Below are 14,396 nucleotides of genomic sequence, written 5' to 3'. Positions count from 1 at the left end.
ATATTGAGCGTAAATACAAACTTGTCCTATGTAATAGAAGTAAAGAAGGTTCATATTATAGAGGTCTACTGTTCTTTTTGAAGATCATTTTTATTGCAATTTTTGGTGATCAAGGAAGTTTTGCTAAATATTAAGTGACTTTAATTTTTCTTACAAACAAGCTCTTGAAATGATGGATGAATGAAGCATGATGCTAGGGATTCTGACAAGTGGGAGGACATTTCCTGGCTCCAGTTGTATGGCCACAGAACAAGGGCCCTGCAAAACTATTCTCTAATCTCAAATATTGAGTAAAAAAAATACATTAAGTTACCGTATTTGTTGCTCATGTTGAATTTACCACCATAAAGAATCAGCACTGTTTATTGCCAATAGTTCTGCATTTTGTAATCTTACTCTTCCATCCATGTTTTTTTTTTTCTCATAAGAATGTACTGTGTTCACGGCAATGATGTTTGATGCATATAAAGATGAAGTTATTGATGCTGGTCGAAGTGTTGAAAATCTTCTCAATAAGAAACCGTCCCAAGATGAGGTACAGTCTACTGTTGGTTCAGTTGTATTTGTCAATTTTCAACCATTGGTGTCTTCTCTCAATTTGTACATTTTTTTGGCTTGTTTGATTTACATCAAGGTTGATAGAAGCTAGGTTTGATAAAGACTCATCATCTAATGATATTGTACTAATGAAAATACATTCACATATTATTTTACAACTGTAGACTTCAAGCACACATATGTCATAGATGGTTGTAGGATCAAGTACATATAGTACTAGTATATCTACTAGTCTAGACTAGATTTTTTTTGTTTTATATAAAGATAACACGCTTTTAGAAGTGGGTACATTAATATACAGAAGAATTGATAATTATAATGTAATTACATACATGTGGGTAAAAAATGCCCTCTAATCTAATTTCTCATTTTTAGTTACTAGATATATTTGAAACATTAGAAGATCCCAGCCTTTCTGCAGAAAGTTTCATCAGAGGTCAGTTCAACTACTTTGGGAGTCGATGGAGAACACCTTACTTGGTTCTTTCACTCTTAGAACATGGAGATAGATGCACCAAAACCTAACTACCACTCCCCTGAAACCAATATATGAGAAAGGAGAAAATACAGAGCATCGATGAACAATAAATATCAAAGTTGATTTCATAAATAGTCCATAATAAAAAGTGAAATTCGTTGCTATTATACAGTAACATACACGAAGATGCCAAGAAATGCTGAAGACCCCTCCCCCCACACTCAAGTGGTGCCCCCACAAAGGAAAGCATCAATGACCCCCATGATCTAATATAGTCAAATGCTGTTAAGCAATGGTCTAAGTAGACCTAGCCCTGGTCCCATACACAAATACCCCACAAAAGTATATTAAATGTTACTCCATCCCAAAACACATAAAAAGGGAATGAGTACCAGGCTTACCAATATAGGGGGCGAGGTGGGAAGACAGCCGGAGAGTGGATCCCAACGCGCATTTCGCGGCAGCGCCGTGCCGCTTTCTCAAGGGGAAGGCATTTGGTGCTGAAAAGGACCTACAAATAGCCCAATGACCCCAATCACATGGTGGTTACCGACGAATCACAGCGGCACTCTCTGCTCGTGTGCATTGCGTCCGCCAGGTCCTAGCTGTGGAACCCGGCGTCATGCCCAGTGCGCACGCGCAGGGAACAAAAAGCTCAAACGGCCACAGCTCAAACATACATTTTGCATCTTGCCATAACCTCCATAGCAAACAAAAGAGCCTAATACAACTGTTTCTAAATTACAATATCAGGAAAGCACACTTTTAATGGAGATCGTGTCACTATACTTAATAGGGCGATCCATGCATTGGGTAAGTATCAGTCCATTCAGAAGAGGGCAGTTGTCCATCAAGATTATCAAAAGGGGGTCATACATCTTGTCCATAGTTTGTCTAGAATCCCCCAAGCATGAAGTGGCACATCAATCAGGAGTGTCGGCAACATCAAAAACGGATAAATGAAGGATACCTTGGGCACCAGCTGTATCAAGAGTTACTAATAATACAAGGAAAAATAAAAAGCATTAAAAAAATACAAAAGCACATAAAAACAACAACCCGGCCGCCTCCCATGTGCTGTGCTGGTATCGCTTCATTGATGATATTCTTTTCTTGTGGGATGGGTTGGTCCACCAGCTCGAGGATTTTATAGGTACATTGAATGGCAACACTTCTAACATCCGGCTTACGTACACTTATAGTGATGTTACGGTTGACTTCCTGGACGTCCGAGTGGAGGTCGATACTAATCGGCGTATCCAGGTGGATGTCTTTAGGAAGTCGACCTCGGTTAATTCTTTATTACATGCTTCATCAGCTCATGACCCGTCCGCGATTAGGGCCGTCCCGGTCGGACAGTTCCTTAGGATGTGGCGAATATGTTCCTCTGAATCCAAATTCAAGGCACAGGCCTCGGATTTGAAAAATCGTTTTCTGGCCCAGGGTTATAGTCGGAGATCTGTCAAGCACGGTTATGACCGAGCCAGAAAAACCCCACGTGATAGTTTGTTACATCCGCCCAGGAGGCAGAAAAATGTAGGTAGAGATGGCCCTATTCGGTTCATGTCTACCTACAACCATAAGTGGAACAATATGCGTTCCATTCTGACTAAACATTGGTCCGTCCTTGGGACGGAGCCCTCCCTGACGGCCTCCCTGGGGTCCTTTCCACACATGACCTCTAGGAGATGCAAAAACTTAAATGATCTATTGGTTCATAGCCATTATATCCCCACCCCAAGCAATCCATTTGGTATGAATGGTCCCATCCGGGGATGCTTTCCGTGCGGACACCATCTTGCCTGCACGATTGTCCTGCACTGCTCTAGTTTTGTTTCCACTGATGGAACTAAGGAATTCCAAATTAGACAGAAGATTTCCTGTAGCACAACCAACGTGACTTATTATGCTACATGTCCCTGCCCTATGGTGTATGTGGGGCTCACTACTCGTGAACTTAGAGTTCGAGTCTGAGAGCATGTGCGGGACATTGGTGCGGCCAGGACAGTGTCTGACACTTCAGATCTTAAAACAATCCCCCGTCACTTTAGGTTGCATCATAAATGCGACGCAAGACTTCTTCGGGTGAAGGAGATTGATGTCCTGCACATGGGGATTAGAGGTGGTGACAATAAGAAACTTTTAGCACAAATCGAAATGAAATGGATTGTGCAACTTAATACCATGTCACCAAAAGGCTTGAACGAAGCACTGAGTTTTGCTCCCTTCTTATAAGTATTTTGAATTTTGCCCCTTATTCCTGCTTTGGTTATAGTGTACATTTAGTTACCTCCTGTTTCCCATCAATTCCTTCTTTTGTTTCCTCTCCCCTTTCGTTTCAGCCGGGTTGTTGTTTTTATGTGCTTTTGTATGTTTCTTTAATGTTTTTTTATTTTTCCTTGTATTATTAGTAACTTTTGATACATCTGGTGCCCAAGGTTTCCTTCATTTAGCCGTTTTTGATCTTGCCGACACTCCTGATTGATGTGCCACTTCATGCTTCGGGGATTCTAGACATAAACTATGGACAACATATATGACCCCCTTTTGATCATCATGCTGGACAACTGCCCTCTTCTGAATGGACTGATACTTACCCAATGCGTGGATTCATCTTATTATGTATAGTGACACGATCCCCATTCAAAGTGTGTTTTCCTGATATTGTAATTTAGAAACAGTTGTATTAGGCTCTTTTGTTTGCTATGGAGGTTATGGCAAGATACAAAATGTATGTTTGAGCTGTGGCCGTGCGTGTCGCGTTGCGGTTTGCTGCTCCCTGGTGTGGACTGGCGTCTTTTGGCCTTGTCCGTGTGCTCAGGGAGCTTTTTGTTCCCCGCGCGTGCGCACTGGGCATGATGCCGGGTTCCACAGCTAGGACCTGGCGGACGCAATGCGCACGCGCCGAGAGTGCCTCTGTGATTCGTCGGTAACCACCATGTGATTGGGGTCATTGGGCTATTTGAAGGTCCTTTTCAGCACCAAATGCCATCCCCTTGAGAAAGCGGCACAGCGCTGCCACAAAACGTGCATCGGGGTCCACTCTCCGCCTGTTTTCCTTCCCAACTTGCCCCCGATATTGGTAAGCCTGGTACTTATACTCATTCCCTATTTTTTGTGTTATGGGATGGAGATACACTTTGGTGGGGTATTTGTGTATTGGACCAGGGCTAGGTCTACTTAGACCATTGCTAAGCAGCATTTGATTATATTAGATCATGGGGGTCTTTGATGCTTTCTTTTGTGGGGGCACCACTTGAGTGTGGGGGGAGGGGTCTTCACCATTTCTTGGCATCTTCGTGTATGTTACTGTATAATATCAATGAATTTCACTTTTTATTATGGACTATTTATGAAATAAACTTTGATATTTATTGTTCATCGATGCTCCGTATTTTCTCCTTTCTCATATGATGTTTTTGGAGCCGATTGAGAAAGTTTGAGGGTGGGTGCTATTACTCGCCACACTCCATATCTCACAATATGTATTTGGGTTTTCTGTTATCTCCTGAAGCCAATGTGGTCCCATAGATTGACATGTATATGATTACCCCTCTAAAATCTATTTTTCATATTGTAAGGAAGCACACTAAAAGAACACCACAACCCTTGAGCAAAATGATTATGAGGACACTGGTCCAACGCTCATGACGGTATATCATGCCAGCTGCACCACGGTGGTTCAAACATGTTCGGCTGGCACTTTAGTGCCGAGATCCTGAGCATCTCTTGTGATTATTTGACGTCATAACATCAAATAAAGCCTCTTATTATGTCATGATGTTGTTTGTGTCATTTAATCACAAGAAGAATCCAGAATGCTAGCATTTGAGTTCTACAAAGTGTTTTTTCTCTAAATATTATGCATCTAGGCCTAGGCTGTATCCTTGTATCAAAGTCCTGTCCATTCATTGCATGTATTAAGAACTTCATTGTAAAATCTATTGTGCTACAACACCCAAAAATTATATACTGTGCTCTGCTAATAATAGATTACCTATTTTAGCTTTCAGAGATGATCTTCAAGATACTCAAGTGATAGAGGAGCCAAGATCAAGAGACAAAAAAGCAAAAGATGAAGAACCTGAGAAAGATGATATGGTGTGTTCTGTATGGCACTAGAGCTTTTCTAGTAGAGGTTGTCTGCAACAGGATGGGTGGTAGGTAGAGATGAACAGATCAGGCAACATTCAAAAATTAAAACATACAAGAGAAAAAATGAGCAAAAACCCTGCTGTAAATAAGTGAAAAGCAAAAAGTGCATCAAAATAGAACAGTTTTTAGTAATACTGTTTTTGATCAAAAACAGCATAAAAGCCATCCCACTACAACAAGGTAAATCTGATCTGGACAGTCCTACACTGTCTAATACTAGAAACCTTACCATGTGTTAATGTTGACTTCAGTGTGAATAAGGGCAGACAACAGGACTGGGCCCAACCAGTAGAACACCAGCCTGGGGGAGCTTTATATACAATCTCCAGCTTAAAAAAGGGTGGCCACACCCCGGCTTGCACAAAAAGCAATAATACAAAGAAAAAACAAAAAAATTGAGCTTGAATAAAGTTGGTACACATGCAGCATATAAACGCATGTTCACATTGGCCATAAAACATATAAAGCGTACAAGAGAAAACATGAGCAAAAACTCTGCTGTTAATAAGTAAAATGAAAAAAGTGCATCTAAATTACACAGTTTTTAGTAATACTGTTTTTTATCAATAATAGCATAAAAGCTATCCCACCACAACAAGGTAACTCTGATTGGGACAGTCCTACACTGTTTAATATTAGAAACCTTACCATGTATCAATGTTGACCTCAGTGTAAATAAGGGCAGACAACAGGACTGGGCCCAACCAACAGAACACCAGCCTTGGGAAACTTTATATACAATCTCCCGCTCAGAAAAAGATGGCCACACCCCAGCATGCACAGAATACAATAATACCAAAAATGAGCAAAACTCCTGCTGCTTTTTACTTATTTACAGAAGGGTTTTTGCTCATTTTTTCTCTTGTATGTTTTATATGTTTTATGGCCAACTTAATTCAAGCTCAATTTTTGTGAACATTCAAAAATTGTCTGCACAGAATTTCCAGGGAAATTCAATTCAGAGAAGTTTTACTCCATAAATGGAATGCCTCTTATTATGCACTGGGGTCATACATCAGTAATATGTAAGACCCGCCTCCACTTTTCACTTTCACCCATTTGGTCCTTAATACTTGTTCTTATCACTGCCACTAGCAATAATTTCTGAGGCCTCTTCATACTGGACTGGAACTTCTAGCTCTGATGAGGCTTGCGATGGTTCTGCATCGAGACATGTGCCGCGATTTTGTGTGGAAACATCCTGGGCCTCATGAGAGCCAGACGTTCCTGGGTCAGTATGAAGAGACCTGGGGATATCAGTGTGAGCAGCGGTGATAAGAAGATGAGAACCAAACAAGAGATGGTGTGGAGCTGAAGGGTCGGAGAAGTGATGGGTAAAGTATGTTTTCATAACCACTAAATGGCACTCTTTTCCTGAATCCTCGTAGAAGCGAATTCCAAAAAATCAGCATTTGACAAATTCACATTTTTGTAATGTTGGAATAGAATTCAACTTTGTCTAATATATTCGCTCCTTTCTAGTGGAAGGCCCATCATTTATACTATAAGACATGTAGACGCTACACTCTACGTCCAATCCTACCCCCATTGTTGGTAATACTATATGATAATGTCTGTGAAGCGCTGCGTAATATGTTGATGCTATATAAATAAAGAGATTATTATTACCGGTATTACCTCAAATTTACTTCTATAAGTCTTTTGGGGATAACAGATATATAATATGATATATTTCAATATGTTATCACTACGATCTATACTGTATTGATTTCATTCCTTTTGGATATCAAAAACATAATTTTGTTCTCAAAATATTTGTTATAATCTTTTCCGAGGGCTAAAATGCGCTAATAAAGTTTTATAAAAAAAATATTAGCACATGCTTACTCTAGCTTTTTTCTCTTTCAGGACCCTCCCCAGCCTCCAGAAGTCATACATGTGAACAAAGATATTTCAACTGCAGGTTATTAACAATCTTATATCATATATCACATCTAAAATCAAAAGCTAAAGTTCAAGAATAGGTATCCTCCATCAAAATCACTAAGCTATGGCAAAACAATCACTGTGTGACTATAAGCATAAGATAGTCAAAGAAGACTATACATATCATATAAACGCTATTTATGGAAAATGTAACTTTGGTGGGTGTGGACCTACTGTGCCACAGGCCGGGCTTACACTAGAGCGGTGTAACTAAGTGACTGCTGGGCAGTCACTTGAACCTCTGATGGTGAGGATAGGCTGGGCTGCACGTAGACACCAAGTGCCAGTTCAGGGCACTACCTTGGTCTGCAGCAGCTCACTGGAAGGGTCAGAGACACGGATATGAGGTGCTGGTGGACAGAGTCAAAGAGATGGTCAGACAATCTGGGGTCAAGGCAAGCAATACATGTTCAATGTATGTAGTCGAGTTTAGGAAAGGAAAGGTCAAAATAAAAGGGCAGGCAAGATGGGTCAGAAAACAGGTTAGATAATACTAGAGAGGTCCTTACTGGAATCTAGACAGATTGAACTGGAACCTTATATTAGGCAAGTAGTGGTGGGAGGAGCTGCCTAATAAACCCCCTGCTGCTTGGGGATAGGCCAGAGAATCTTCCTTCTGCAGCACAGGATGGGATTAAATGCCTGCAGGAAGTAGCCATGCCCCCGTATAGCCAGGTAGCGATTCACCAGCAGCAGGAGGATGCAGCAGTGTTGGAAATGCTACAAGAGGCAGTTCATGGAGACAGTCAGCAACTGGGGAGAACAGAGCGATGACCACAGTGAGTAGAGCTGTGCCTATCGCCCGTGCGAGTTTCCAGCATGACAGAGAATCTCCTCAAAAGACCACTCATTTAGGAAGATATAGACAAAATTTTCAATGTCTTTATGTACCATGAGTATTGGCTTTTCTCTTTAAAAGGACCAATAATGCAGACCACTTTTGACTTAAGATGGGATGTCATCCCAATGAAGTTTAACTATATTATGTGATGTTTGGACAGTAATTGCTACATAGTCTCACCGTGAAGCCTGTTATGAATGGCTCTAGCTTTGCTCTAAAAAACTCGCAGACATAATATGTGCTTTCTATATTTATGTGCTAATGACTGGTCTTTGTTTCAGAGCTTGTAGTGGATAACATTGTGACAGTCGTCAAGGAATCTGGAGAGTATAACAAGATAAAGAAGATGATTGATAATAATGAAATTGTGCCTAAGGAAATACAGGAGCAACTGAACAGCAACCAGAGTTTGAAGGAGTTAGGGAACATCGCTGGGAAAGTCCTACTTACCAAATATGTAAAGAATCCTGACAAGATTTTATCTTTACTCAAAAAATTTTAAACCGTGACAATTAAAATTCAAGCATAAATACTGACCACAAACAATTCCACGTAACCAATTTATTGGGACATTTGGATACTGCAGTCCTGTATTAATGAAGCTCAATAGATCTTGGTGTGCTGTTACATACTGACCTATATCATATGGCAAAGCACAAAGACAACTCGAAAGATAGGATGGTCCAAAACATTCAAAATACCTGCCAGCACTCTGAGAAATTGAACTCTTTCAGTCATTCACCTATCCTACAAGGAAAGAAGAAGAGAACCAGCCTTTGTGGATGCTGATTCTTATGAAATATGTACTTGTGTCAATCAGATCCAAGAATAGATGATTTTTATAATAACTTCTCCTTTATATAAGACCTTGGGGCAAGATTGGTTCTACTCAGTAGAGAAAGGTAGAACAAATGTCTTACTGTTACCAATACGATGTTCCTCTAATATTCTCTTACGTGAGAGCTCTACATTTCCACAGACCCTCCAGACTGAACCACCTGCCACCAGCTTTGCTATGCTTTTGTATAACAAGAACTGAATTGTTCCGGTATTTTCAGCCTTGCCATAATATTGTGACAACATTTCACATTGCTTAGCCAACTACTGAGCCATCCTCACTGGAAACCTTGCTTCAAACACCAAACCACTTGGCACAGGAAAATTCTCATATGTCTAAAGTTGCCGATTCTCGAACTAAGACCATCACCATTCACTACAACAAAACTATGAAATTATTTTTTAGGGTGCATAACAGTTTGGAAGATAGCCTTAGCCACTGCTAAGAAGATCATGGACGCCATTAATACCAATCCCACTGATAACGTTTACATAATTCAAGTTCATCCTTTATAACGAACTGATTATTTAACTTCCGCCTGCCTTTTCCGAGATTGGGTCTCTCCAAATTTGACTAGTGCTTTCAAAGTGTTTCAAATGTGAGCAAATTTGACATTGACCTCTCCGTGTCTCTTTTTTGTCATCTTTCAGAATTTGGGACTCTGGTTTTAACTTATAGAACTGCCTCTTTCCAAAGTCGATTATACTCAACCATTTGGGGTTTTTTTAATTTCAGTTTTCAGTTATTTTCTTCACTGAGAAACGTCTTTCGCAAATTTTCTACATCTCATTTCATTCAATTGTGGTTGCTCAATTATTTTATCTGCTTCTATAGATAGCATATGTCAGCTGGACTGTTCTGTCATTAGGTCGATATTATTATTATTCATTGATATAGCACCATTGATTCCATGGTGCTATATAACATAGTAACTTAGCATCAGAAAGTGTAACTTAAAGGTCATTGGTCACAATGCAGGATCTTTAACTATTAGTCTTTAGTAGAACTACGGTAGTCTTCCTGCATGGGCGAAAGGACATTTTGGCCTCAATAGGATCCAAGAACCAGGTGTAACTGCAACCCCAGCACCCATTTTCATTACACCTTTGATTTGTACAGCTCTTTATTATACTGATCACTTGCCTTTTGTGGACAGCAGTTTAGTTAGTATTATTTTCAGATAAAAGCTATACTTGTTTTTTTATAATGTGCTGAATATCTCTCCATGCAGAGAGCAGTTCCTATTCTAATTTTGATATCCAGAGGAAGACCAGAACCATATATGGCCAATATAAGGTCCTTGAGTTTGCATCTTTTTATACTATGTACTGTTTTTTCTTAGTGTTTACAGCTTTTTGCTTTTGGGACAATTTTTATGAATATGAATTTTTGTACGTTGTTTATGTTGAAGTGTTATTAAAACCTTATTATCAAGTTAAGAGTGAAAACACTGACGCCATCGTGCTAATCTTCTCAGCAAACACGGGATCTTACGCTATCTACAAGAAATCGAAGGAAAACTAAGATCGGTTAAGAATATAGTATTGTGATATAAGTATCACAAAAATAAAGACATCCACAAATTGCATGAAAAATGATTGTTCGCTATAGGGATGGTCCTAAACATGAAAGAAGGAGAAAAGATATGAGGCTGCGAAAATGTGATCTAGGTTTCATAGTACGTATATCTAATAGTAGTATTGATTTTCTTTCTTTTAATTTTTTTTTCCTTGAAAAAAGGAGTCCACCATTCCTCAAACAAAAGAGAGCCCGCCTAGAATAAATCTCTTTAGAAAGTGCTCTGATACCAAAGCAGGACGCTCACACTCTCTGTCAACACTGAGGCCAATTTTTTTTTCTCTTAAGGGGAATCTGTCACCAGGTTTTTGTTACCCCATCTGAAAGCAGCATGATGTGGGGCAGTGACCATGATTCTAGTGATGTGTCACTTACTGAGGTGCCTGCTGCAGTTTTGATAAAATCATGCCACAGGGCTTTTTGTTGGGGTTTCTTTCATGTTATTTTCTCCCCGGTCTGGTCATACGGGGGTTAACCTGCTTTGCCTCATTTTGGGTTCTGTGTGGTTATTTCAGTCTGCTGTGGCCTGCAGACCAATGTCAGTGATAGTTCATGCTCCCAGGCTAGAGCAGCTGACCCCTTGATACCGTGTCTTGTCCTTTGCCCATTTCCTCTGTTCCCGTGGCTTCCCTTTCCTGCCTCCCCACTTTAATTAGTGTTTGCTCCCCATTTTTGTACCTTTTGGTATGTGACCCGGCTTGTCTTCTGACTTGATTGACTGTCTCTCATCTCTGTTATCTCTGCTCCCGTCTGTCTCTAACTTCTGGCTTGTATTTGACCACGTGTATTGCTGTGACCTCTGCTACATCTTGTCCTGATTGTTTCTGACTCAGCCCATCTGACCACTCTTTCGCCACCAGGTGGCGCTTGTGCTGCTGCTCAGTGGTGTTACGGTGTTTGTGCAACCTCTCTTCCCTCACCAGCATACCCTGGTGCAGATTGCACTATACTGCACTGCAGCAGCATTACAGCTTTGATTGACAGCACATCAGTGCAGAGCCGTCTGTCATTGTCTGTGAGTGCTTCTTGCCGGTCACGGTGCTGTGAGCTGTGATTGAAACCACTCCTAAACATCTCTCTGACTGAAAGCCGGCGGCTCACTGGTGTATTAAAAGTTAATTTTTCCCTGGGAGCAACACTTTCAGTACGGAGGCCGGGAACCTTTCTTATGCTATTTACCTGCAACTTAACCCTATATCAGCAGATAGTGTTATCCGATGTGACAGATTCAGTCTGACCGATTCAATCCGACATGACAATGTTTCACAGCAGCATTAAGTTGCTCCAGAAGTATTGCAATATATAGTAAAATAGATCAAATGATCTTGGGATCAAGTCTGATATTAGGACTAAAAGATCAAGTGCTATTAAAAATCGGTTATTACAGATTATATGGTATTTCCACAAATCATAGCAGATTCACCAGACAGAGAGAGCGAGAGCCTGTTGCAGCATTATTTGTGCTAAGGGTGTTTGGCAGCATTATTGTAGGGATGTATGCAAACTACTGTTTTCCTTTTAAGCAATTCTGTAAATAAAAAAAAAAAGGCATTTACCGTACGGCCGTATGGTATGATTGACAAATTAGCTAAGTTTGTAGGGCTGATATCTTTGTGGCAATGCCAGATCTACATATATTTTTATGTGTACTATTTTTTTGCACTATACAAATACTTAAAAAAACATAATTTTTTGTGCCGCCATATTTTTGATTTTAGTCTGAACACTTGTTTTTCAGGATGAGCTATTGGAAGTCTTTTGTTATTGAACTATTTTGTAGCACACAATTTTTGATTAATTTTAAAAAGAATTTCTGGCACGCAGTGTCAAACATGCCACCATTACACCCATCCCCAAAAAAACTAACCTTGACCCAACTGCTATGCCCAGCTATCGCCCCATATCACTGGTCCCGTTTGCTTCAAAACTCCTTGAGCAGCACGACCATGCTCAACTTTCCTCCCACCTCTCATCTAAGGGTACCGTCACACTATACGATTTACCTACGATCACGACCAGCGATACGACAGCTCTCCAGCAACCAACGATGCCGAGGTCCCCAGGTAACCAGGGTAAACATCGGGTTACTAAGCGCAGGACCGCGCTTAGTAACCCGATGTTTACCCTGGTTACCAGCGTAAAAAAAAACAAACAGCACATACTTACATTCCGGTGTCTGTCCCTTGCCGTCTGCTTCCCGCACTCACTGACTGCCGGCCGTAAAGTGAAAGCACAGCACAGCGGTGACGTCACCGCTGTGCTCTGCTTTCACTTTACGGCCGGCAGTCACTGAGTGCGGGAAGCAGACGGCAAGAGACCTGACGGACACCGGAATGTAAGTATGTGCTGTTTGTTTTTTTTTACATTTACGCTGGTAACCAGGGTAAACATCGGGTTACTAAGCGCGGTCCTGCGCTTAGTAACCCGATGTTTACCCTGGTTACAAGCGAACGCATCGCTAGATCGCATCGCTAGATCGGTGTCACACACACCGATCTAGCGATGACAGCGGGAAATCCAGTGACGAAAGAAAGTTCCAAACGATCTGCTACGACGTACGATTCTCAGCAGGATCCCTGATCGCTGCTGCGTGTCAGACACAGCGATATCGTAACGATATCGCTGGAACGTCACGAATCGTACCGTCGTAGCGATGGAAATGGCAGTGTGTGACGGTACCCTCACTCTCTCCTTGACAACCTCCAATCTGGCTTCTGCCCCCACCACTCCACCGAATCTGCCCTGACAAAAATTACTAATGACTTACTCACAGCCAAAGCTAACAGACAGTTCTCCATCCTCCTCCTTCTCGACATGTCCTCTGCCTTCGACACAGTCGATCACTGCCTACTGCTACAGATTCTTTCTTCCCTTGGCATCAAAGACCTTGCCCTGTCCTGGATTGCCTCATACCTATCCAACCGCACAATTAGCATTTCCTTCTCCCACACTATCTCCTCATCCCGCCCTCTCTCTGTTGGAGTCCCTCAAGGCTTTGTCCCCTACTTTTTTCCATCTATACTCTTGGCCTAGGACAACTCATAAAGTCCTATGGCTTCCAGTACCACCTGTATGCAGATGACACTCAGAACTACCTCTCTGGCCCAGATGTCTCTGCTGTCCAGAATCCCGGAGTGTCTATCAGCCATATCCTCCTCCTTCTCCTCTCGCTTCCTAAAACTCAATGTAGACAAAACGAACTCATCCTCTTTCCCCCATCTTGCGTATCCCCCCTACCTGGTCCATCTATTATGGTAATCGGCATCTCCCCTCTGTACCAGTCTGTCGTTCTCATGTACAGCACCATGGAATTAACTATATAAATAAATAATAATAAATAAATAAAATAATTTAAGGTGGATTTTCTGATCCTAATTATGCTTTGGTATATCTAACTTTTTTTTATAATATTTTAAAATAAGTTAGGGGAAATATGTGTGTATGTAGGAATATACATTATTTTGGTTCTCAAGTCCTCTTCTCCTTCTGTTATTCATGCTTAGTGTGGCACACACAGACACACAATGCAAAGATTGAGTCAACTTCTCCCATTTTTGACTGGTTTCAGGTGTGATTTTCATATTGCCCACACCTGTTACTTGCCAGCAATTTTGTCTGGTTCATTTTTGTGTGAAATTATGTCCAGTTTGCATTTTTTTTGTCAGTTTTTTGCTGTGTTCCAATACACGCAAAGGAAATAAACATGTGTATAACAAAATGTGTGTAATTGCATTAAATTTTTTGGGAGAAATACATTTAGAATTGAGAGTCCTCAGTGGTTGATACCTTTTAATGGCTAACTGAAAAGATGGCAACAATGGTGAGGACTCTCAATTCTCAATTTTCTATCTACTGGCTAACACGGTACCAAGATATATATCTTTCCTGTGGGAGAAATACTTCATTTTCTAGTACTTCAAGGGCGTCAACACATTCAGTCATGACTGTGCATGTATGTGTATACAGGGGCGGACACAGACAGCTTTGGGGCCCTTGTGCAA

The 14,396-nt window shown here is 41.0% G+C and overlaps 1 protein-coding gene across 2 annotated transcripts in view; it reads left to right on the top strand.

Moving 5' to 3' along the window:
* The window catches only part of LOC138637951 (receptor-interacting serine/threonine-protein kinase 3-like), a 33,599-nt gene extending 23,332 nt beyond the window's left edge, over positions 1–10,267 (top strand). For both annotated transcript variants that reach the window (XM_069726875.1, XM_069726882.1), the window contains exons 6-10: positions 429–535; positions 934–994; positions 5,043–5,137; positions 7,061–7,115; positions 8,261–10,267. In XM_069726875.1, coding sequence (XP_069582976.1) covers positions 429–535; positions 934–994; positions 5,043–5,137; positions 7,061–7,115; positions 8,261–8,481 — 539 coding nt within the window. In that variant the 3' untranslated portion in view covers positions 8,482–10,267. The remainder of the gene's footprint in view (positions 1–428; positions 536–933; positions 995–5,042; positions 5,138–7,060; positions 7,116–8,260) is intronic.
* Positions 10,268–14,396: the final 4,129 nt, after the last annotated feature.

This window comes from Ranitomeya imitator, chromosome 1 (genome assembly GCF_032444005.1).
Source record: "Ranitomeya imitator isolate aRanImi1 chromosome 1, aRanImi1.pri, whole genome shotgun sequence".
Lineage (NCBI taxonomy): Eukaryota > Metazoa > Chordata > Amphibia > Anura > Dendrobatidae > Ranitomeya > Ranitomeya imitator.
Note: the sequence above shows the minus strand (reverse complement) of the source record. Positions and strands in the feature narration are given on the sequence as shown.